Genomic DNA, 27,002 nt, shown 5'->3' with positions numbered 1-27,002 from the left:
CAGAGGAAATGCTTCGTATTCAAAACAAAATTTATTAATAATACATGTTTATTGAAGGATAAAAAGTTCTATAAGTGGTTAAACAAGTTAAAATAGAATGATTTTGTTTGTGATTCAACTTTCCAAATACTTTCAAGATAATAGTTTTTTTTTTTTGAAACTTGTAGACAAATATTTTCAAAATATCGACTTTTACGACCTTATTTACCAATAACAAAAGTTTCTTCCCTTTTACATTAGTGTTGAATACTTTTATACAATTAAAATTTATCTTTAATGGAAACATGATAGTTTACTATCTGTTTAATTGACCATCTCTGCAAAATACGCGTTTTTATCTGAATTAACACTATGCTCTGACCTTATTACACATCACGCAACATTTTTCAACTACAAATATATCATAATAAATGATTTCTACTATTCATCTGTGAAATAATTTCGCAATTTAATATTTCGAAAATATTTTCTTCAGAGGAGGAAACTACTTTTCTGGCTAATGCCTCGACGAATATTGAATTACATTTCCTCTGAAGAGCTTGATATCAATCGACATTTTTCTCGATATTAACATCCCCAATGGCTCGCAGCTGCAAGGAGGAGTTTGTAACCAATGACTAGTTTCCACGTTATTACGACTCATCATTCGTTGGAATGCTCGTCCGCAGAGGTCGCAAGCGAACGGTTTGAAGCCGGTGTGCTTTCGGGAATGGGTTATTAGGTTCGATGATTGACTAAATGCTTTTCCGCACACTGTACATTTGTGAGGCTTTTCACCTGAAACAAAAACCATACGTCAAAAATAGTTCTGAAAACTAAACTAAACGAAAACAGTGACCAAAATCAACCGAATTGTGCGTACAGATCGTCAGTTAGAAAAGTTTAACACGGGGAATTACACATGACAAAAGTCTGTGCGAAAATCGTACTCCCGACCAAAAGCTCTTGCGTTAACGGGTCTGCTCAGATTTCCTTGGAAGGTCAGAAAAAGATCTGCTCTGAAAGGGACCAGATTTGAGACTCGAACTGACGACGAGTGACGAAGAGCGTCGCTATTTGGTTCATGTAGTTAAGCATTCCCCAACGAATGCTAACTGGCACCATCCTCACTTCCAACTGCGAATCATTGGTCAGGTGGAAATCTAGCTTAGTCGCTGATTTGGATGGTAAATGAGGTGTGTAAAATATACCCAAATAAACGATTCCTTCTATTCACCTCTTAAATAATTTCTAAATTCAATGTTTCGGAAATATATTCTGCGTTCTAATTCTAAGAAAGATACCAAATCAGAAACATAAACATATCGAAAGACTGCAACAGGTCGAAACGTCAAATTTTTATAGGTATATACATATAAATATAATTTATATCAGCCCTGAATTGTAAAATGTCAAATTGATACGACACATTTCCAAAATTTCAAACCAATTCAATAAATTCAGGGTCAGTCATAGCTCGAATCTCAATGTGAATAAGAATCCGATTAAGTATAAAACTGAGTCAAATTTTGAGTTTACTTTGTATGTATTGATGAATATATCGATAATTTCTTTAATTTCTTTTAATATATTTATATTTCTAAATCGTCTTGAATTTAGATGTCTTTTGATTGAAAATTAGCTTTTTAAATACAAAAAAGTTTGATCTTTGATACAATGTCGAAACGTTAAAATTTTATTTGTCTTTAGAAAACTAATTTTCCATCAGACGATGTAGAAACATTAATATATCAATAATTAGCTGAAGAAATTACGATTAGAAACTTAAAATTCTTGTGGAATCCATAGTTTTCTCTAATTACACGGTATCAATATTTTTAAAATTCAAAACTTCCCTTCAGTCTAGTAACAAATTTCAATTTAGATCATGACCCTGTGATGGAAAAGAATAAAAAATGATCCGAATATTTCTGTTATTATAGCTACTCGACAGTATAGTTGAACTAAGAAAATTTGCATTTAATGAGCTTTTAAAATTCAAATTGTATCCTGAAGTAGGTCCATTTGTCGAGGGTTCGCAAACATTTTTTAAAAGCCAATTTCTGCATCAGCAGTTGTACTGAGAATAAAAAGAGTCTGGAGGTTTTCAGGAAGAAATGTAGCGAACATTTTTTCATGATTAGCCAGTAATAATGTAGAGTCGAGGGAGATAGACAATGAGTTCGTCGAGGAATCGATAAAAATTTATTTAATTATACAAGACAGTAAAAATGTCCGTTGACTTTAGCTACAAGAGTATGCGAAATGTAGTTTATAGGATATATTGGAGTTATTACAATTATTTTATTTACCTCTAATAAAATGGAATATCTTGGTTAAAAAACAAAATAAAGGATTCAGAACACAGAAATACTACTGGAATACTTGATGTTAAGCCCCCTTAAATCTCTTAAATATATCGAATAAATCTACTTAAGCTGATGAAAAGTTAACTTGATAAATCAGATGGTATGTTAATCGACTTAAAAAATGCATCATGTATGCAAAGGCTACTCACATTTATTTATCGATGACTATTCTACATTTTTATGTAGAGCTAATTTATGAATCAAAGAATGCAAAGTACTCAAGTGAAATTTCTTCAAAAGTTGCCCAATGTTTGTCGGATCTAGTATAAACATAGATTAAAGATACTTTGGGAACATAATACTTCATTGGCACTTTCTTTGATTGATGTAAATATTTTTATAAATATATAAAAAATGAGAGAGTTAAGAAATTCAATTTTAATAAAGATGTTTATGGTTATTTTGGAATATTTACTACATGTTGAGGATAGGACTTAGTTTCTTTTTTTTAGACTAGTGAGTATCTAATATTATGAAAAATCATTTAAAAAATCTTCCATAGTCTGTTTCCGGAAAAATTCTCGTGTGAAACCTTCACGGTATTTTCTTACTTTCTTTGGCCTTTAGAAACTACTGCATTTTGTTCTATAATGTAATATCAATATATCATACAACATAAGTATTAAAAAAAATCTTTGTTAAACACAATTTATAATTTTTCCTTGGTCATCATATTTTAAAAATAACTATATTAAATAATTCGTAGCTGCATTACAAGAATAGAACTATAAAGTTTACTCAAATAGATAAATGTAGATAAACAATTTTCAAAAATTCATATTTTCTTGTTTTTGATTCCAATTAAAATTTTTTTTTACTTTTATATTTGAATTTATATGTTTTAGATATTTCACGGTTTGTTGATAGAGGTTTTTTTTGGAGTTGATGAATTTGTAATCTATTTTCTAAATATTGAGATGCTTGTCCAATGTAAACAGCATCACATTCATTACTTGATATATATATATATATATATATATATATATATATATATATATATAATAAAAAAAGATTTGGCAACAAAAACATACGGTCTTGAAAGAGGAAAATTAAAGAAATTTAGAAATATTATAGAGAAACAAATATGAAATAAAATATTAAATTTATAATATTAAAATTAATAGGATGAAACCTTTGAAAATAACTGAATTCAATGGTTGGATTAAATATTAACTTCAGCAGGTTACAGGTTGTTCTTAAGAATCAATAAACTCAATATGTCAATTTGAATATAGATTTTTGAATCGTATTATTTTTCTAATTTATTTTTAAAGAAACAAATGGACGTTTGGACGTATATCGGGCAAAATATTTGTAGGTAGTCATTATTTCATGTATGCCAATATAAGTTTCCATTTCCTCGAATAAATCATTTTAGTAACCGGAAAATTGATGAAAACTGTCAAAACATCAACATGAACTTCAGTTAATTTCCAATTTATTCAGAATATGAGAAAAAATGTCTTATCTTCAGCAGACCTTGTATATGTATTTTGTGTCGAAGTTATCATGAAAATACATATTGAAAAATGATTCACTTGATTCTCGTCTTTTACATTGTTCCTACAACTCAAAGTATTTTCCTCTGTGAAAAAAAGTTGACTTCAAAGAAATTGTGAAGAATTTAATTAGTTTTATACTATCTCAAAGTGAAAAAAGATCCTGTTGTTGAAGTTAAACCATGATAAAACTGTCTCGTAAGAACTATAATGAAAAACAGTTCAAAGTTAACAAGACACTGATCTCCTAATTCTCTCAAAACAATAATTTTCCTAGTGTAAATATCAGTGTCTCGAATTATTTTACAAGTAATAAAAAAATTAATGATGAATATTTCTACATATTTTCCAGTTTCAATACCTAATTTGAAAACAATAAATAATAAATCAAGTGAATAGAAAGTGACGTATCCGTAGTGCGATGATTGCAACTATAATATATAGTTATGATTACACAACTAATCATGTTTATATACGAGGAGCGATAAAAAAATAAAGATGATAAAACAAAAATTTATTAACAATAAATGGGAAATCCGAAACTTAGTTAAGAGGCATAATTTGCAGAACCAACTTAATCAACCGGTCTTTTTATAAACCAAATTCCTATCTGAAGGGTATATTCAGTCTCCGAAAAAAATGTTTGTCGAGGCTGGTCTTGGTGAAGACGATATGTTTTTAACGTCTTTAGTTCCATTACAACTCTATGTGGATTAACCTAGGAAAAATAAAATTATTTTTGGTCAGGAAAACAACATACGTGGAAGATGAAATTTCGAAACTTGAACCTACTACCAATTTGCTAGGTAATGAAATTATTGCAGTTACCTATAATTGCGTAATGACAATGATAAATGGCAGTTTGTTATGCTATTAGGGAAACTTCTTCTTTGCAAATATGCTACATATGTAAGGCCAGTCCTAAAGATATGAATGACATCTAAATATTATTAGAGAAATCAGTAACCCAGCAAAATTTGAAATTTGGATTGACAAACCAACACGGATAAGGTTCTTTGTATGCTTCCTGCACATTTCGGACAGATTTGACCTTAAAGTGTTGAGAGAACGAATGGGATTGCGCGTCGATGTAGCTAAGAGTGGTAGGAGTAGAACCAATAATGACGACAATACAGCTCGATGTTGTTTTGATGACTCATCTCTTTCTCTAGTGAGATTACGGGCATAGATGAAGAGCTCATCAAGCGATTTTCTGTTATATTACACACATTATCTTATGGTTATACAATGAATGTGTAAGCATTTGAGGACTACGCTTTGGAAACAGAAAAATTACATCCATGGTGTTACATGCCAGCTATCCTGCATAAATTATTACTTCCTGGAGCTATAATAGTCAAAGACGCTATTCTCCTTATAGACCAGTTGTCTGAGGAAGCTCAAGAATCAAGAAATAAAGACTTAAAAAAATTTAGGGAGATGCATACCAGAAAAACTTCTCGTGCAAAAGGAAATCAATATTTGCTGAACAGACTACTAATAACTTCAGACCCACTAATTTCTTGTTGGAGACTTTGGCCAACCCGCAAGTAATCAAATGTGTATACTAAAGTTATTTTGTTGCTGGAGGCTCCTTATATAGAAGCAACAAGATTAGAGTCTCAACATTCTGAAACATGAAACAGCGAAATTTCTTCTTCTAATGCGGAAGACGAGCAGACCAGCAGTGAGGGATTTTTAGTATGTGTTAATTGCACTGCAGCTTGGTAATATGTGATATTTTTTATGGAAATTCAATTCAATTATTTTAATTTGATTTTAGAATGATTGAAACTGCATTTATTATTGAACCACGAGGGTGTTTCCATTATATGGTTCCTTTTTGACTTGTAGGGATGAAAAGATTGAGCCATGATTGAGCTTCCGAACGTCTCGCATCATCCAAGTTCAAACAGTCACTTTTAAAAGTAGAGATCTATTTACAAATCATTCCATAGGACTTCGGGATAAATTTTACGTAATTCTTCTTCGGTTTATTCTATTGTTTACCCACCTTAAAAAATTTCCAAATATTTTTTCATTTTAATACTTCATTAACATAATTCACATTGTTAAAAAATTTCTTGATGATTATTATTATAATTCCAAAAATTTTCACTAATCTATACTGATACCTACTTCTACTTGTTGAACTGAATGTACACGATATCTACCTTGGCTGACTTTCGTGATTCAGCAAACTTTTGAAAAAAATCCGGCATTTTTCGATTATTGTTAACATTTCTACACATCAATCGAGCTTTTTTTGAGCATTCGTCAAATTATGCGGTATTGAATGTATGCAAGTGGGAGTGATGAACAATTATGTATAAATCTCATGTTATGTCACACGATCTTGCAAAAACAGCGAATCTTAGTACCTACAGATGGTGCTCCATCACCAAAAGTTGAAACAAGTTGATCGGTACACTGCTGTTAGTTTAATCCACGTCGAAAGTCATAGAAAATCATAGAAAATCATAGAAAACCATAGAAAACCATAGAAAATCATAGAAAATCATAGAAAATCATAGAAAACCATAGAAAATCATAGAAAATCATAGAAAATCATAGAAAACCATAGAAAATCATAGAAAATCATAGAAAACCATAGAAAATCATAGAAAATCATAGAAAATCATAGAAAATCATAGAAAATCATAGAAAATCATAGAAAATCATAGAAAATCATAGAAAAGCATAGAAAAGCATAGAAAATCATAGAAAACCATAGAAAATCATAGAAAATCATAGAAAATCATAGAAAATCATAGAAAATCATAGAAAATCATAGAAAATCATAGAAAATCATAGAAAATCATAGAAAATCATAGAAAATCATAGAAAATCATAGAAAATCATAGAAAATCATCACACGAAAATGTCCGCGATTCAATTCCATTTTTTTATGAAGATAAATGTTTCAAGTAACTCTTGACAACTACAATATAATCATATGACAGTACGTTCAACATTAAGGTTTGAGATGAGGTGTTTATGTATCGAAATTATGTCACGATATTGCAAATTCAGTCTCAAAAAAATAGGGAAGCAACGCAAACAAAATAATGTAATCGGAAATCAAGAAAGTGTTTTTAATATTATGAGAGAGAATTTCACATCCACGATTTGATTGGAAGATTCTATCTAAATAAGCAAACAAACAAATAAATAGAAAAACTAACAGAGTAAGTTAAACGAAGCGTGGTGTGTGGATACGTCCGAACAATCACAAATATATGCCGAGACGTAAAATATGAATATTTGATCATTTCCTAATACCATCATCTACCAGAATTCCGGAGTTGATGGATAAACTTTTAGAGCTACAGGCATGGCGGATAATATAGTATATAAACTCAGAATCTGGGAAAATGAACTACAATCTGTTTCGGATTCACCTCAATTAATTTGATATCTATCGAGACGAAAAAAATGGAAAATTAAAGTCAATACACATATACCCATAGGATTCAAGTTCACAAATGTATTCTCTTTTCGGTCTTGTTCCAGCAATTCGCTACTCACGCTACTGTGAACCTCCACGTGCCACGGTAATTAGAGCGGCAATATCGGTGAACAAATATACGTGTATTCTTATGTATCACTAAAAACAAACTGCTGTATGTCATTTGAAGCGAGTTAATTCTGCTGTGTATTTTGGAAGGTTTGAAAATGTTCGAAAGCGTTTATTAAGATAATTATGAGATAAAATTTGATAAACCGAAGGAGAAAGGAGAACTTATGTTTCTCAAACTGGACTTCATTTATAGTTAATATCAAGATCCAGGTTGATCTCCACTTACAATATTTGAGAGTGATGGACAATATCATATCCGGATATTTCTATTTTTGTTTCATATTTATCGAAAAAAGAAAAAAGCAACTAAGAATGATCTGAGAGCTACCGAATGTTATTGCCGGATATTTCGGCAGCTCTCCGTAAGTATAGGAATATGTATTTGATGCTTAATCTACATGTACGTAATTATCATAAAGATCCCTAATTCTAATTGCTTAACTAAAATTTAAAAAATTACTGCAATTATCTAGTTATCAAAAACTTACAAGAAAAAAAAAGAAAGGAGGAGATATGAGATAGAAATTCAACACAAATCATAGCTACAGACTTGGAATGTACAAGGGTAAAATTGACATCCCACCACAAACATAATCGTTTCCGCCGAGACCAAATATTAGGATTTCCCAAGATGATCCAGGTGTGTGGCCAACAGTATTACGTTTCAAATAAAAGATTCTCTTTAGTATGATAGGCATTGAGTATGTTTGCTGTATACAGTTTCTCGAAATGCTGTACCTGTTGTAACAAATAGTAATAAATTTTGCGAGGGAATTAGTTGCTGCCTTGTAAAGTTGCAAGCTTTCGAATTGTGTATAAAATGTTTGTTTTTATCTTTTTTGTATTTAACTAATACTACAACTTACTTTAAGACATTTCCTAATAATAATAGTATCCTTGGTGTATAGCTTACATTGTACCGTTTTTTAATCTGCGCATGGGATAATTTTCATTGACTATTTTGAAAAAGAAAAACTATCAACGTCGAATATTGCGTATTTGAGACAAGAAATCTTGCAAAAATTGCCGCATTTGGCTAAAAATAAAGTGTTGTATCAAGACAATGCACCAACTCACACATCCGTTATTGCAATGGCAAAAATTAATGAATTAAAATTTGAATTGCTACTTCATGCCCCCTATTCGTCAGATTTAGCCTCCTCGGTTATTTTCTGATCCCAAACTTGCAAAAATGGATCGGTGGTTAAAGATTTTCGAACAAAGAAGAGGCGACGTCAATAGTTAATGGAAATTTTGAGGAGTTTGACGAATCTTATTATTAAAAGTGTATCGAACTTGTATTGGGTATTGAACATCTCTGGGAAAGTGTGTGGTACTAAAAGGAAATTACGTTGAACAAAAAATATATCTTTTTCCAAAATTTTTGTGTTTTTTTTTTGTTGGAACAGGTACTTCTGGGATCACTCGTAGATAAGCTGTGACAGATTTATTGATACGACACAGATTCAGTATTTACTCTACATTCGGTAGATCAAGAACATTTATATGTCTGGTAAACAGTAAACACAACTCAAAATTTGTAACTAAACCCGATTATGGATATCAACTACGGTATTTGCCGGTAGAAGGAAGAAACCATACTATCCACCACCCCTAAATAAGAAGCTAATAATATAGAACAACAGAAATAAACTTTTTTGCGTGTGTCCGATGTTAAAGCTGCTTATCTAATAATATCCTTGAAGTCGTCAGGGTGTTTCCTTTGACCAGGCTTTCTGTAGATATACTTTATAATATCTTGAGAAGTTTAATAAATGTTGGAAATCTGAAATGTTTCTGGATAACTTATTATTACTTTTTTAACTTTTAACTTAATTTAATTGAGGAGAATTGAGACATTACAAATTTACGTATTCTGTAGTAGATGTATAATATTTTTTCAACCGCAACGGGTTACAAATAATACTTTTTAGTCAAAACTTCTGATTTGTACATAATGTTACATTCATACAGTATTTGTGTTACAATAATTAAAATAAGGAAAACAGTAAATGAAAAAATTAGAATTAGAAAAATTACGAATTCAAAAGGATAATCAAAGTCACAGTGGAAGATATGCTGATTAAATTTTGGAATATAATAATATACATAAATAATGCTACACAAGAGAACAAATGAAATTAAAAAGAAAAAAGTTGAAAAAATACCTGACTACAGTACCAACAGAAAAGACAGAAATTAAAAGATTAGTTAAAGGACAAAAACAGTCATGGTGAGAATTTGGAGAGAAGATGAGAATGTCTTTAAGAAAAATCGAAAACTATTTTTTGCAGACAGGAAATGTGAAAAAAACACTTAAAAGAACATATAACAACAAATGAAGATGATGTCATGGGAAAATGGAAACAATATTTCAGCGATATTTTGGAAGGAGAGTAGATAAAAGAGGCGGAGAATGAAAAGACTTGAGGACAAGTAAGAGTACGTAGTAATATCCCAAACAACAAAACATGAAATAATGAAATAAATACAAAAACTATAGCACCCCACAAATAAACCAACTAACAAGATAGTAGAATCGACAGAAATGAATAAAAGAATCATCAAAAATCACGAAGAAAAAAATATATGCGAGAAATGCAAAACTGAAAGATGAACTAGAAAAAACCATAGAAGATTTCCAATAAAGATTAAGAGCAAACGGATGAACAACAGATGCAAACTTCACAACTAGGCACACAGCTGGAAAAACAATGAACGAAAACAGAGAGTTACACCTTGAAAAATCATTCAACAGAATAAAAAAAAAATGATGTATGTAAAATTCTAGGATTCAAAGAAATAGAAGTAATGAACGGAGTAAGAAAAATATCTCAGAATTATGTAAAAGGTATGAAAAAGTAGTTAAGCAACGATTTATACCAAGCCTATTATTATTCACCATAGTGTTGGAAGTTTATTAAAATTGGTAGATTCATCTGAGTGAGAATTTTTTAGAGAATTAATAATCTAAACTCAGTAAAAGAACTTTTTTTATTGGAACCTTGATGTAGTAGTTTTAAAAGTTATGAACTGAACAACTGTCACCCAGAGGAAAGCCTTGGCTGACGCTAGGTTGTCATGCTACTAATCATAATAATGCCTGATTACCAGACATAACGATACTGATTTTTTCTGACTTAACCTTATCCATATCAGTGATTACCAAAGCTTAGGACAAGACTAATTAACACAGCCTTGGCCAGGCTAAGCTTTGAAAAAGACGAATTTACCCAGCCTTGGCTATACCAATTATTACCGAAGCTTCGGTTCAGCATGATTAACTCAGCCTTGGCCATGCTAATGATCATCTAAGCTTTGAAAAAGACTAATTGACCCAACCTTGGCTATACCAATTATTACCAAAGCTTCGTTCCAGAATGATTAAAACAGCCTTGGCCATGCTAATGGTCATCTAAGCTTGGATCAATACTGCTTCACCTAGTCAGTCTTGGTCGTAACAAATATCACCCAAGCTTGAGCCAGGACCAGAAAGCCCAGCTATTGCCTTTCAATGGGGACTCAAGCTTTCGGTTACATACCACGTGATTGGAATATTTTCGATCATAGCCCCATCGCCAGGTATACTTATTCGATACGTGATAGGTCAATTCGAGCTTGAGGGTTATTTTTCATGATAAGTTCCCAAGTAACCCTTGTTGTTATTATGTCATCCATGTAAATCAACTAGTAGATGGCCCAGTCCTGAGAATCAAACATAGTCCAGTCTTGGCAATTGAACATGGCCCAGTATTATCAATAAAGAATAACTTATCGTTATCATTCCAGACATCCACCAAAAATGGGAAAAACTGCAGCTCTACATATGAAGGCCAAGCCAGCGCCAAGCTGGGACCCTTGGTATTTTCTTCTACGGGAAAAACGTAAACCTTTAGAGTTTCCATTTTACTACCGAACTCTGTATATATTTCAGTAAAGGTTATACACATTCAAGACGTTGTGAAATTGTCATTGATTTCATATTCTCTGTTCAAATTTGCTTATAAAACTGTTTTATTTTCCAAAATGAAGTTTCTGCTAGATTTAGTAGGTAATAATTTTCTGAACAGAACAACTGAATAATACTTCCAGTGCATAACTAAATCACTATTTTGAGTAAGAAAATAATGGATTAATAATACTATATCTTTAAGGGATATTATTATATATAACATTTTTCAATTATGAATCCTTTGTATCCGATGAAGTTTGTTCATAAAATGTGGGATATTCTTGTTATATCAATACCTCAAATATTCATCGCTCATCACTACCGATAGTAGTAGTGATCGGGAACGTGTTGATCGTTCGCTGGTAAATCGTTTTTTATTTATGCCAATTGTTATCTGTATTTTTATACAGAAGCTAAATTGGTTGCTTTTTGTTTTTTTATTCATTTTAATTCTTGTAAGGAGGCTACAACTTAACGTTTTATTACAGAATAGAATTTTCTTCACTTTTCTCACGTTTCAGTTCCGCTACCGCTACCTAACACAAATTAAAAGCGTTCCGAAACATGGCGTCCACTCCAGGACTTATTGGGTTCGTAGCATATGTGTCACCGAAAGATTTCGCTAATTGCACAACGGTTTCGTCCACTGCATGCGACCTAACCATTGATTTAGTTTTCTTCGATGTCCAACTACTTTCAAATTCTGGCAACGTTCAAACGTGACATCATTATCTATGACGTGCATCTTCCAGAAATGAATAGAAAACCACAGACAACTTTGTGAGCTGCAAAAATTTCCAAATATAACATTATGTTCAATTTCTTGGTTATCATGTACCGAATAAATTATCCAAATAATTATTTGATCGTTACTCATTTGCTTCCGTCATACCACAAAGATAAATCTAAAACTTGAGACAGTACAACAATGAGTTTCCGTAGCAACTCAACTTATTGTTTACAACAACTTTAGTGGGTGTTTCAGAGCAGTTTTACTTTGCGCTCGCCTGTCCTAATTCCTGTTGAGAAATATTTTGCATTCAAGTCAGGAAGCATGTAAAGGTAGTGTATTAAAAGTTATAATGAGTATACTTTCACAAATATTCATACAATATTAATTCCAGAGTGGGTAGAATTTAATTGTTATCCTATATGGAAAGTATTAACGAGAATTACGGATTTAATTGATACAATAATTACTATTCCACCGAGAATTGTTCAAAGTTAAATTTTAAACGATAACTAGATGTTTATTTTCATAGTTATGCTGAATCCGAGTTTGTTATCGTGTAAAAGAGCGGCAGTTAGTACGCGTTCTCTGTTACATGTTTAATTTTTGTCTGCGGGGTTTGGCTAAAGTTGTACCTTCTGGGAGATAAGGTGATTAGACACGTATTCCAGAGAGTATGTGATTCTCGAATTAAATTTCAGTTTCAGCTTATTCATATGAGCTTAACATTCAATTCAACCAAATATTTAGCGATAATAATAGTAAATAATAGTCATTAGAGGTAGTGAAAAAGTGGAAATTGATAATTGAAACACACCGAAGTGTCTTTTAAAAAAGTCATACATTATTCGTCGAATAACTTCTTTGTTTGTAACGTTAACTTTTATTAGTTTTTAGTTCTGGTGTATGATCTAGGCTCTTAGGCACTCAAACTAAAGGCCGCTTGACACATGAGGCAAGACAACGTGCAAAACATTGCATGCAATTTCTTGGAAGATCAAAATATTGCATAGAAAAATATTACTCGCTGCTTAACATTACGCCAGTCTCTTCTCATTACATCTTGATGGCCATTAATGAAAATTCCATAAGAAAAAGTAAACAATCACCTAACCTCAAATTTTATTTGATATTTGTGACAGAAAAGAGCACCTAGGCGATGGTAGGCCAAGCCCTAGCCAGATAGAATAAGGGAGTTCAGCTATAGAATTAGTCGAGAAAACATACAAAATTACATTTGATAATAGATGAAGAAACATTTGCAAGTGGGAAATCTTGCATGAAACAATCAGCTGATCTTCGCCTACGTATACTTTTCATCGAGAAATATTGCGTCTTGCATTCCATTGCACGTTGTCTTGCGTCATGTCAAGCGGCCTTAACAAACAAAATCTAAAATAAATACCTAATTTTCACTATTTTGCAAAGCATATGAGTGTGGTTACTAAATAGAGAGATTATAAGTCCTTGACAACCGTGGCTTTTCTCATCTTGCTTATTGTCCCTCGACTTTAACACATCAATCAAACTAAATAAGGTAGATGTACGTAGTTTCTGGCATAACATGTCTGGGTGTTTGTTAACTTGTCAAGGGCTACCTACATTTTCAATTTCCAGTAATCGAGAGCATCATTCGGACAAATATAAGACTGGAAATCTAACTCAAATCTATGAAAAATGTCATGAAAAGCACCCCACACGTTTATAATAGTGACATCAATTTTCTCATCAGTTATTATATGTTTATGACAAGAATCATTTTTTACTTTCAAGTCATTGCTAACAACGCGGTTTTCAATTATTATCAACTAGAATTTATTTTATTACTTTTTAGAAAATTCTCCATCAAGTTTAATATACTTTTCGATACCTTTAAACCAATTTTCATAGCAGCTTTCCATTCTGATTGAAGATGTCCAAAATATGCTTTTCAACTTTAAAACAGCTTATCCGGGTATTGAAAATTATTAACCGCATAGTTTGTTTTTGAATGGGAACAATATTAAATTATGTCAAATCAGGACTAAATGATGGATGATCCATTATCTCGACTTCCAGACTTGCCAATATTTGGTTCAAAATGCTTTGTACAGATTGTGCGGGATCGATCGGTAATCATGTACCTTATTGTTGACATAATAATGCCTAGATCTTGTTCAATCATTATAACCATAGCTTTATAGCTATATGAAATAATTAATAAGAATGTGACCAGGAGTCACTTTTCAGAGCAATTTTCTTCTAAAAAATTACTAGCGTCTTGTCTGTTTATTTCCTGTATAACTGTAGATGTACAGAAACAAAAGAAATTTTGGACATTATCAAGAAAAAATTAATCAAAATGACCAAAATGTGATCCCATTAGCCAAACAACCTCAAATGATATGAATTGACGTGAATCTACATGAATTGATGTCAATAGACATCTTAAGACATCGATCAACATCAAATGACAATAGATGTCAATTACTGCAATGGACGTCAATTCATGTCATTTTTCATTTCATAAAGCAATTATCATGATAGTTGTCAAGAAATACAAAATACAAGTATTAAATAAATAAAAATATTGATATTTCTCTTGTTTCATTTTTCATGGAAACGTATAAAAGATTTTTCTTAATATTTACTAATTGCTAATGTTAAAAAATACGTCTCTCGGCTCTCCTTTTTTACTTGTTTAATAATAGTAATCTTCAACTGCAACATTAACCAAAAAAATGTTGTTGTAGTTGAGGTTATACTCAAAAAAACACTGGAAATGTCAGTGATAGACAGAAGCAGTTAGTATTGCCAGTATGAACAAAACCTAGTTGAACTATTACATGGAATAAAAACTACGTATAGAGCTACAAAATTCCATAACAATTCAGAATAATTACTAGCGAAATGTTGGCAAATTACCAAGTATTGAGAAATTACCAACAAAATTTATATTTATCACGGATCAACAGCAATCAAAATGAGATAATGAAATTATTTTATTAGTGACTATGAACTATGCTTATCTACTTATATTTAGTTCAAAAAACAACAACCAAAAAACAATATATTAAAGATTAGACAGACCAGTAAACGGCGGAGAAGTATTTATAACTACGAGCGCCATCTGTATATTTTGAGCTGCCATGAAATCAGAGAAGTCAGATCCCGCAAAAATGTATTCAAAGATATCACCATCGTATGATCTACCATGATTTCAAGTCTTTAAAAGCAACTGTAGTTCAGTAGCGAATTTAAAAAAGACGGATATCTTTGGGCGATTATGGGTGATAAATAATTTCTAGTTAATCTTCAACCCAAAGTAACATTTACTTGGTCGACGTTTCACAACGGACGATCAGATAGATCAAGAAATTCATCAATTTTTTTAGAGCAATCTAAAAGTTGACTGGGTTCAAGCTTTTAAATTATGAAAACTAAGTTTATAAAGGTGCTTTGATGAAGAAAGGGGTGATTCCACACAAGGGGTGACCCACAATGTATGATTTAGATTTATTATTATGGAAAATACTTATGCACTATTCAGCTTAGATCTTAACCATCCTGGATACAAAGTATGAAAAGTGTCAATATTACAACCTTTAATTTCAATTGCGAAATCCGCGTATTTGGCCAGTTTCTCCTGGTGTTTGTTGAGAACGTTATGAGTGTTCGGTATAACTACGTCGACAAGACTTCTAACTATCGTAGTCGTAGTCCAAAATTTTCATTTTCGAGCACCTTCTGTGGCTGGTACTTGTAATACGATATATAAGTTTTGAGAAGTCGGAACTTGTGGGCCAGTTTCTGGTGGATGATGTTGTAAACTAGGTTATACCGGTGTTATATGGTTGAATGGTTGATTGGTCTCTGATATTTGTTGGCACCTTCTGCGTTTGTCGCATTGAGTGTTCGTATCCTTAACAACATTTTTCTTGTAGTTACCATTATTATTATCATTATTTTATACTGTATGTTTAGGAACAAATTACGTTTTCGAATATTTATTCGTTTATTCAAACAACTACCTTTCTTTCAAACAAATAAACACAAAATTTCAGTCCTTCAAGAAACAAAGATAATAATCAGACAATTCATCAGGGAAAGTCTTCTGTTTCATCATCGTGTGTAAACTGTATGAAGTATTATTCTTACACATCCTCTCGCACAGTACACAAACATACATAGTATCAGATGCGGGATAAACGGGTATTAACGACGAAACAAACAACCACCATCATCGTTATCTTCTCAACTGACATTACCTGTCGCTTCTCCATTGTTTAGGCTTCAATTGATTATACACTCGGCTCGTTTGTTTGTTTCTAAGTGGGATTGTGAAGAGAAGGGGACTTTTAGTCAATTTTAGGGTCTCCTTTTCACGCGTATATGTTGTGGAAAATTATGTGGGACAAAATTTTCAATCATGGCTGTTTGTTATGGAAACATAAACATAGCAAGTCGAATAGTTTTTGGGCTCGTTTATCTCAAAGAAAATGGAAAATTTGGATGTTTATTGAAGAATCACGTGAAAACTGCTAAACAGATTTAGGTGAAATTTGTTATACAGGTAATTTATCATCTAGATCAATAGATTACAGAGTAGAATACGTTTTCCAGAATAATAATGTACCGTGGGAATTTTAGAAAACGATCTATAGTTATCATAATCTATTTTCATATATTCATACTAGTCAGATATGTCGGTTCGTTCACTTTGACTTAGGAATAAAGTTCCCTTGTCTTCTTGAACAATGGTAACAATGATCGAAAAATTGTTATCCTCAAATTGTCTCGTTCATCATTTATAACTGTTAAAAAAACCATTTACGCAAATTTATAAGGATAGAATGTAGTTGTAGTTTTCAATAGCGATTTTATTAGCCTTGATATTTATTCTGTGTGGTTATTATGTTTGAATATTCCTCATTGTGATTTTCTAATTCGTTATGAAATTCATCTAAAGGCTGCAATTTGACATTCAAATTAGTTTTTGGGAATATTTTGTATAATATTTCCGAATATGTTTTATAGCTTGTTATTTTCTAGAAAATTCTTTACTATGCTTGATATGTTTATTTTTTGAATTCTCTATTCTATTCATATGCTTAGCAGGACAAAAGACAAAAGAACATATATATCTAAAGCAGTGTCTGATTATCAATATTTTGTTTTGCTCATAAGACATTGGTGTTTACTTAGTGATTTGGAATCATTCTTTGATATAGATTTTTCTTTATTCAATATAAAATTTAAAACTCCACATAAATATATCCAAAAATCACACACGTTTCAATAGTCTCCGGACCCAATTATTAAATCCATGTGAATAGAATATCCTCAAATATAAAATAAATATGAGCCCACAGCTTTTGTTTAATGATTCAAAGTAACCCTCGTATAATCAAATACACGTACTTCAATTCACCTTCTACCTTTCCTGCAATGAAGTGTGTCACACAAAACCAAAACAAAATCTGAATCTAACCTGTAATGCTCATTGATTTTTTTCTATTTTGGGGTTTATCGTTTTTCCGTTTCTCTATAGGAAGCGACTCAATCAAACGTTTTATTACTTCCGATTGTAAAGATGTTCATGTTGGCAGCTTTGTCGAAAATTTTTACATTGGCGTACCTACGTCAAAAAAATATGCAACTATACTCACCTCCACAATAGTTTTGATACATTTTGTTATATCGTGGCTAAAATGATAATCGTAAATTCAATTTATAAATAGTATATACCAACCAATGCAGTAATTTAACCATGTAGATTATTTTCACGGAGTGTGTAGGGAATAATGGGAAAAAGTCAGGAGCGCCAGTCTTTTTATTTTTAATTCTCGAATTGTTAAATTATTTTTCATTAAATTTGCAAATCAATTTGAATCAATAACCTTTACGAGTACTTCGTCCCTGGATTCAAGGCAATCTTTGCACCATTCATATACATCATAAACATGCTGAAAATGTTATCAAGATCAAATGAGCAGTATGGGAACTATAAATGAAAAACTAAATCAATATTCTAGAGACCTATAATTCGGAAACGAGGGCCTCTATGGAGAAATTTATACGAAGCGCTAATATTATTTCGGCTCATACTAAATGCTATTTTTTCCCATGAGTCCCTGTATGACAAGACATTTTGTAATTTTTTGAATAATATATGCCTAGAAGACGCAACGGTATAGATAGCTTCCAGATTCATAGCATCATAAATAAATCTACAATAATTTGCTGCACTAAACACCTCTCAGTTTTCAAATATCTCAGTTCACATATTGATATTAATGTTACGAGCTCGACCACGACATGGACCGAGAAGCCAGTCTTGATCAGTTATAATAGAAGTCTAAACATTGGCGAATACGCCGGTTCGGGGAATTCGTTTGATGTTATGTTTTTATCGTAGCATCGATTTGCTTATATTGTTTTTTCATGTGATTTCTAGCAAAGGTTTTTATTCATTTGTTAGATTGTTTGTTTACTTTCTAGAATTCTAGACATTCCTTTCTGATATATATATTCGAGCTTGTTTAGCAGCGAGAGTTAGTTCATAATTAAAAATCATATATAGGTCCAACGATTCTTTCACAAAGAATTTGACGGTGTACCTAACCAAAACTGTCAAACTGTCTTCTGGCGACACATCACTCAATTCATAGTAAAATATGAGCAAACAACATGAAAATACATAATGTGGCTCCTTTCATGTGAACCTCACTTCATAAGGTGAATAGAACGTGAGTATCTTCTCACAGTTTGGTAATGAAAGTATTTTTCCTTGTGAAAGAGTCCTTTATATGGGTCTACTTCTATTCCGTTTGTTATTGATCGTGTGTCTCTTATTTGACCATTATAGACATGTGTCCCAATCATTTTAGCTGGTTGTTTTCTACCGTTTCAGCTATTGATTCAATACTCTATTCCTTCCCTTGCTACTTGTTTCTAATTCTGCCCTAATCCCTCTCTTTAAGTACTTCATCTCCATTGTTTGTTTTCTGTTTGATGCTATCACTTCCATATGTTGATTTTGGCCGGTATACAGTCATCTTGCTCTGCATTATCGCTCCTTAATATTCAATCATCCCTTTTCTATCGCAATACTCATCTATTTATTTCCCTTTTTCTATGTATGCTACTTTTGATTCCCAAACATTAATTTCCCCAATTCTCTTCTGTAGTTATATTTTCCATATTTCATCTTATTTATTAAATCCTTTTCGGTAGATGTACAATTTATGAAGTCATCAGCAAAACCGTCTTGCGGCAATTCTATTGGGTTCAATATTCAATATTCACTTCTTACTTTTATCTATTATTTTCTTGTTTCTTCAATTATAACATCCATAATTATTATAAACTACAGAGGGCTTACTACACATTTCTAACTTAGTCCAACTTTTATTATGAAATTTTAAGTTGCTTCTCTTTACATAACCCTTATTGTTGTCTTTATCAGTATTTAAAGTACATTTTTCTTGCTCAGACTATCCAGAACTGTTTGTTTTACATTGTCAAAAGCTTTTTGTAGGTGTAGGAAAGATATATATCTTTTGTTCAGTTTTTCTCTATTGATTATTTAATTGTGAATACTTGATTCTTAATTACTACACATCCAAATTCTAACGTTACGCAGATATCTGGTGGTTCATGAAATATATCTGTATCCTATTTATAAACCAACCATGATCTCTGTATATTCGTTGTTTCAGGAAACGTCAAAAACAGCGGGACAAAATCTGCAAAACAATCTACAGCGGCGTCCTAACTCTCACTGAATGCTACGAGTCGTTTAATGTATCCCAAAACATCCCTTGGGATACAGACGACCCGCTCAACCTATTTAGCAACACCGACTGGAGTGGTGGTAAATACAAATTACAAAATAGTACTACAGATTATAATGGTACCGGTACTGGAAACTTCGACAATATATTAACTCCCGTTCTAGCACCATTCAATTTATGGCAAACTATATTAATCGCAATTAGTTTGGGAATTTGTATTATACTAACGGTAGCTGGAAATATATTAGTTTTATTGGCTTTCATCGTCGACAGGAACATCCGTCAGCCCAGCAATTATTTCATAGCTTCCTTAGCAGCTACAGATATGTTAATTGGTAAGTTGATTTTAATTTGGATACGTTCTCAACGTGTACGGAAACTGCGTTTATTAGAGATAATGAGAGAAGGGGCTTAAATGAATGGAATGCTGGAGAAGGTGTTACATACTCATATATGTGCGTGGGCTTGAATTTATATTTAGAAGAGAAAAGGAGAGTGATAAATAGTTAAAATAGTAACAGGATTCATTTTCCTCGTGTCTCGTCTCCAGCAGTATTATCTGAATTATTCTTGAGGACCAATTGTACTAAGATCCATGTTAAAATAGTTTATTAAAATTTAAGTAACAGAAAGTGTGTCAATCCAGCAAGAGTTAGTTCTAAGGGACGAATTCTGTAATGGCCTTCTGTTACGAGTGTTTTATACTTTTGTTTCTGTTTAGGAATATTCACATTATTTATAGAAAAATGGAGAAATTGGTCGGTTGGTAGCACTGATTCATGTTTGACAGTTGACTTTGGAAATATTATTTGAATTTAAAAGTTTGCTTGCTTCACAAGAAAAAAACAAATCCTGTAAGCGGGTGAAGAACCTCAATTTACAACCCCAGAATTGAAAATTCGTCACTCTAGATTTGTATGTTTTGTCCATATTTTTTTACTTTATTCACTTTTTCTAAGAACTCATAATTTATTGTCAATAATATATTGAAATTGAAATAACCTCACACCACCCCACACATGACCGAATAATGCATCGTCCAGTCCAGCTGTCAAAATGAAACTGTTATTTAGAGGTACCAACCCATTACAAAAGGTTACCAAAAGTCGTTTAAGAATGTTCTAATACAGAAACAGAAATTTTATTTCACAGTGGATTTTAAATAAATTATCAAAATATATAAATTTAAATGAATAAGAAAATTAATAAGAAAAGAATTAAATGTAACATGACAGTGTTTCCACTAAGTATTCTTATTCTTTCCATTTTAGGTACCGTGTCAATGCCTTTCTATACAGTGTACGTTCTCATGGGTTATTGGAACCTCGGTCCATTATTATGCGATCTTTGGCTATCGGTAGATTATACCGTCTGTCTAGTGTCTCAATATACAGTACTTCTCATTACAATTGACAGATTTTGTTCTGTGAAAATAGCTGCGAAATATAGAAGTTGGAGAACTAAACAAAGGGTTAGTATAAAAATAGTATAATTATATTTCAACAGCATGTTGTTGAGAAAAGTAAAAATGTATTGGATTCCTAAAAACTATTTTCCGAAGGAGGTTCGACGGGAGTGTACAATGAAAATTTAATTAGTTGAAAGAATAATATTTCTCTCCATCCTTAATTTCTTTTAACTCTACACACTTAGTCCAGAGAGATTCCAATCCTCAATAGCTTATTACCTACCATTATTTTAAGTTTGAGAACAGAAAGTAATTTGAGAAAATCAGATCAGGTGAATATGGCGAAGAAGGCAAAAAATCATAGCGCAGTTCGGCTAATTTTCCTGCAAGAATGGCGTTTATCGTGATTGAGCAAAACTCTTATCTTCAACGAATGCGTTTGTTTTTTCTTAATAGGCAATTTCAACACTATGTCAAGTTAATCTCGAAATCAGTTATTTTGGTACAATGGGAATTAATTTGAGATGGTCCTTTGCTACGCTATAAAATGTAAGAAATAAATTTTCAATAGTTTCTAGAGTTCTCAATTACAAAATAAAAAGAGCTTAAATAATGTGGTCCGCTTTCTAATTTCTAGAATCACTGACAAATCTTGCACTGTAATACTGAGAAGCATTAAACTATATGCGTTCAGGTATTGGTACGTATGGTAACTTTTCGTTAGGTTAGGTTATATTCATATTTGTAATTTTTGGAAATTCAACTGAATTACTGAAACTTAAAAGATCTATTTTTCCACATTTTTTTGTTTCTCAATCTCAAGGTTCTCTGCCTTTATATCAATGAAATAAATACTCATATTGCAGTCTTAAAACTATGCTTAACACACAGAAACAACAAATTGAAAACAAAAAGAAGCACTTCAAAAGTTCTCTCGAAAATAGGCGTTGATGTTTATTTGCACTACTTTTTGATATCCTCAAAAAGCAAATATTTTGTAAGACTTTTGCGTCTGTTTCTTTTTTCCTATCTTACACAGAAATACTTAAGAGAGATCCATACAATGAGCCAGCTGAAGCCCAATTTCTCATTACAATAATTACAATTTATGATAATTTTATTCAGAATGTCTCTTTTTGGTGAACGGTTTCCTTGGCATGTACAACGATCAAAAACGATCAACGATTGTATAGGTTATCCCTGTAAAAGTTACGGATTGTCAATCATTGGACATGAACCGCCCATAATATTCCAATGTATAATTTAGAAAATATACTTAAATGTAAGTTCTCATTTCGTAAGGCCTATAACTCAGAAACGAGCAGTCGTATGAGAAAGTTTTTTATGCCACAGCATCATTTTCCCGTCATCTATTCACTCCCAAATGTATGTTTTACATTAAGTCCCGGAACACTCTGTATATTAGAGACATAGTTTTCAGTGTGCGAACTTAGCTAGCGTTTAAAACTCATTATTATCAATGGCCTCCAACTCATCCAAATTAATTTCGACGGAATTATTCATTTGCAGTGTATAATGACTCACGAATGGTTTACCTCCTTCAAATAAATAGCTTTACCTCCGTCTTTTAGTCCAGATATTTCACTAGGTGATTTTCATTTTTGTTTTATAAATTTAGACTGGAATTGCGAACTAAGATGGAAAGCAATGGTAATTTTTGACGAAGAAATTTCGAACCTTGTTCTATGTAAAGTTCAATTATTTGATAACTATATGGAAAATAGCAATTTGAATCCCTCGGTCAGATTAATGAATGAACATTTTTTTCTTGTGATAGTTTCTTAAGAGACGGATAACAGGGACTGTTTCAGTTGGAAGACGTTAATGTTGCACATGTTACCACATATTGCACGAATCGATTAATTTACCACAGGAAATTTAACCAACGATTGATTTCACGAAATGTAAAATTACGCAGATAAAACAGGAACACTTTACCACTTGGAATCCAACATTTGACGAATGACTGCTGAAACACTACTGCAAAATGTATGTGGAAATTGAGATTCTAGATTATTCCATTTTGGGATGGTTTATTATCTATGACATTGTTAATATTAAAGAATTCCTTTTACTTGGGCTTACAGTCCATTCTTGGTGTAAACAAAAATGGAGCAATCACGTCGCCGAGAAGTATGCTCTCAAGACAGATAGAAATATCTGGCATAAGACAAGGTAAGACACACATAGAGGGACCTACTGCTTGTCTTACTAGTCAAGCAGTAGGTACAACTGATAACTGGTCTTTCAACCGGACATTGTCATCTAAGACGCCATCTCCATACTATATGCATCACGGACGATTCGGAATGCCGTTGGTGGATCAAGAAACTGCTGATCCAGTCATCGGTGATTACCCACGATTCACACGTGCAAGGTTGAAACACATGGACACACCTTACAGTTTACCAAAAGATGTTCAAGCCAAGGTGCCTGATGGGCTTTTACAAGAATAGCATTAAGTGAGACTCTATGTGGATTCTTGACCGCTTACTACAATAATTATGCACTATAAATGATCTTAACTTCGTATTTTCTATTTCCGAAACTTTGTTATATTCTGAATAACACTCGTATTATGTTTGATATTCCAAAGTTTGTTCCTAAAAACTTTGTACCTTCTTATAAAAGAGTGTATTTAATATTTTGCTTTTATTTTAATTTTTCAGTCCATGAAATGTTATTTTTTCGCATTTCTACCTTGCTTCAAGTTGGAAATTTCTCAGCGAAGAACTATATTTATACCACTTTGGTTAATAATGAAATTATAAAACCCACTTAAGTCCTGATTTCAAACAAATTACTCATCAACTTTCTCATTGTATGTTTAAGGAGTGGTTTTCGACTCACTTTTTTCCATCAGTTTCCTCAAGTTCAGCCACCCTCTTTGGTTACGACAATAAAACACTCCCGTTAAATAAAACATGTTGTAGGTTTACTACACAGCACAAAGTAAAATAACTTTTATTTCTTCAATTTATATCAATAATAAAATAGTTCAAATATTGAACATTTGAATTCTCAAAAATTTTTAATAGCAATTTCCATTCAACTATTCAAATTGGTTCGAAATGTTCATGACCGGATTTACGGGAGGGGCTCCAAAATGGTGATTTGGGAGAAAATTCAAACACCAGTGAACAAATTTCTTTCCACATTTTTTTCGCTGTGTCAGCTTGGCATGTATTACAAACTTCGTGCAGTGGCGGCTCATGGTAAAAAATTTTAACTATTCTGAATTGTTTTCAAAAGAATTTTTTCCTCTTTGTCAAATTTCCGTACTGAAATGAGGATGAAACGGGTGCCAGGCAAAAATATCATCAACCTTGTTAAAAGATTGTTTAGATATGCTTATGGACTTAAAATCGCATCCAACTAATTCAAAAGCTCTACAAAATTTAATAAATGTTGACAATATACCCCAATGCAACGACACGTTTTCATTATGCCCCTGTATATTAAACCAATAAGTAGTATCTTATTGGTTATAAATTGGTTGATTCCATGCAATTATACAAATGACTTGTACTCTAGATCACTGACCTCTATTCCCGTCCAAATTTTATCAGTAAACAGGGAGAACAATATAATGCAATTCTTGGCAACAACTACAAATGTATCCATTTTATTTAGCATAAATATCTTAAGTAAGTTTTCGTGTGTAGCTTTTTCCCCTACTTTTAACATTCTTTTCTATAATAATAATCGGCAATGGTTTTGGCTTTTTAATTCTATATTTTCCAAACAACTAGGCTTGGGACCTTACCCGCGGTGTGTATTACGAGTTGCGATGGACTAAATGCAGTGAACTTCTTCGGATAAATCACGAATTCTGCAAAGCTGCAGCACTTATGTACTCGAAGACCCTAAAGAATCATATTTTCCTTGAATAAAAAAAATTGATTCATTTATAATCATTCACCTCAATCAGGCAATCAGTAAAATATCAAAATCGCAAATGATCATAAAAAAACTGTTCCAGTTTACGTGTTCGTTTTATGTGGACAACTACGTGAGGAGAAATCCGTTCCTATGTTGCCTCAAGGTCTCCATACTCTTAAATCTGGCCCTGGAAATACATGTTAAATAAAATTATTTACGTTATTTATTTAGGTGATATGGATGGTCACCATAACCTGGATCATACCAGCTTTATTATTCTTCATAAGTATTTTTGGTTGGGAATATTTTACTGGATATAGAGATCTACAACCAGGAGAATGTGCGGTGCAATTTTTAAAGGAACCGGTTTTCAATACCGCTTTAATTATCAGCTACTATTGGACTACGCTCATTGTTTTATTCATTCTGTATGGAGGTAAGATCATAAAAAAGTTTCATATCAACTGTTTTAAACACTGTTTTCACCTTTCTTTGGTAATCGAATATTTCTTCAAATTATTATTATTTGTCACTGAAAATGGAAGTCTTATAAACAGCATAACTCACTTAGGAGGGCAATCAAATAAGTATTTAGTCTATAGGAGAAATGAAAATTTCAGAAAAAAAACATTGATTTTTCATTACATTTCCTTTTATTTTGATAGTCAGCGATGGACCAACTTCTGTTACCTGTCTGAAAAATACGTTTCTTTGGGTCTGCAAAGTAGACTTCCATGAAGGCTATGACCTCATTCGTCTCAACTTTCTACAAGTGACTTTTTCAGGTTTGGAAACTAAAAGAAGTAGCATAAAATCCAATCTGCATAGTACGCTTAATGAGACATTTCTATAATCATTGAAGTATCATTGTTACTATTTGGATGTTGTCTATCTGTTTGCTACAATTGTGGAGATGTATGTCAAAAATTTCTCTTCAAGGCTACACATATAAATATATGAATTCAATTCTAAAAATGTGCTCTAACAATATCATAAAAATATTAATTCCACAGTTTTTTCTGGAATTCTTTGTTTAAATAACAAAAATAAAATTTCCAGGTATTTACAAAACGGCTTTTGATATGCAGAAAAAAAGCGAAGCGAAGCAACGGAAAATGCAGTCTATGGTGGCATTAAGCGCAGGTGCAATGAGTGGTATGGCGGGACGAGCAGCAGGAATAGGTCTTTCCAAAACTCAAAGTAACTCGGAAAATGTTGATAAGCCTCTTCCTATTAACAATGCTTCCGTTGTCAAAGAAAACCAGGACAAAAATACTTTGACTGTTTTAGAATCCTACCAAGCTGGAGGATCAGCTGATTCCAATTCAAGCACTACCACTAGGTAATTATCAACATACATATACACAAGAAGATCCAAAATTCTTGTCTGTTTTCGAATTATAATCATATAATAATTTAATTGTATGAAGTAGTGCAACTACGACTACAACAACCACAACTACAGCAACTTCTTACGAAAAGAAGAATCTTTGTCCACCTAAAGGTAAACCGGTACAAGAAAACGCTGACAAATCAGAAAGATCGAGTAGTCCTGCCTTCGAATCTGACGAAGACAGCACAGCTCCAGTACAAGAAAAGGAGAAATGTAAGGAAAAGGAGAAACATTTGGCTTCGAAGAAGAGAACGTCGGTAGTTGGGTTGATTATGCAATCCAGTGCACCGTTGCATGTTTTCACTCATACCAGAATCAATGGGGATATATCTCCTGCTAAAACGATGGGTCGACATCATGAAAACATTGTAAGTACTCCAACAACAAGAGAATCATTAATAGAGTGATATAAAA

At 32.2% G+C, this 27,002-nt stretch overlaps 2 protein-coding genes across 8 annotated transcripts in view; both read left to right on the top strand.

The window, feature by feature from the left end:
• LOC130899652 (troponin T) overlaps positions 1-27,002 on the top strand; it is a 239,364-nt gene that overhangs the window by 165,277 nt on the left and 47,085 nt on the right. The gene's annotated exons all lie outside the window — the stretch shown is intronic.
• The window catches only part of LOC130899650 (muscarinic acetylcholine receptor M2), a 130,780-nt gene that overhangs the window by 97,471 nt on the left and 6,307 nt on the right, over positions 1-27,002 (top strand). For 4 of the 7 annotated variants that reach the window (XM_057809738.1, XM_057809732.1, XM_057809735.1 and 1 more), the window contains exons 3-7: positions 19,810-20,219; positions 21,156-21,355; positions 25,427-25,631; positions 26,255-26,537; positions 26,626-26,956. In XM_057809738.1, coding sequence (XP_057665721.1) covers positions 19,810-20,219; positions 21,156-21,355; positions 25,427-25,631; positions 26,255-26,537; positions 26,626-26,956 — 1,429 coding nt within the window. The remainder of the gene's footprint in view (positions 1-19,809; positions 20,220-21,155; positions 21,356-25,426; positions 25,632-26,254; positions 26,538-26,625; positions 26,957-27,002) is intronic. The other 3 variants (XM_057809733.1, XM_057809739.1, XM_057809736.1) reach the window with 1 other exon arrangement.

Source organism: Diorhabda carinulata, chromosome 11, assembly GCF_026250575.1.
Source record: "Diorhabda carinulata isolate Delta chromosome 11, icDioCari1.1, whole genome shotgun sequence".
Taxonomy (NCBI): domain Eukaryota; kingdom Metazoa; phylum Arthropoda; class Insecta; order Coleoptera; family Chrysomelidae; genus Diorhabda; species Diorhabda carinulata.
This window is presented reverse-complemented; position numbering and strand designations above follow the sequence as displayed.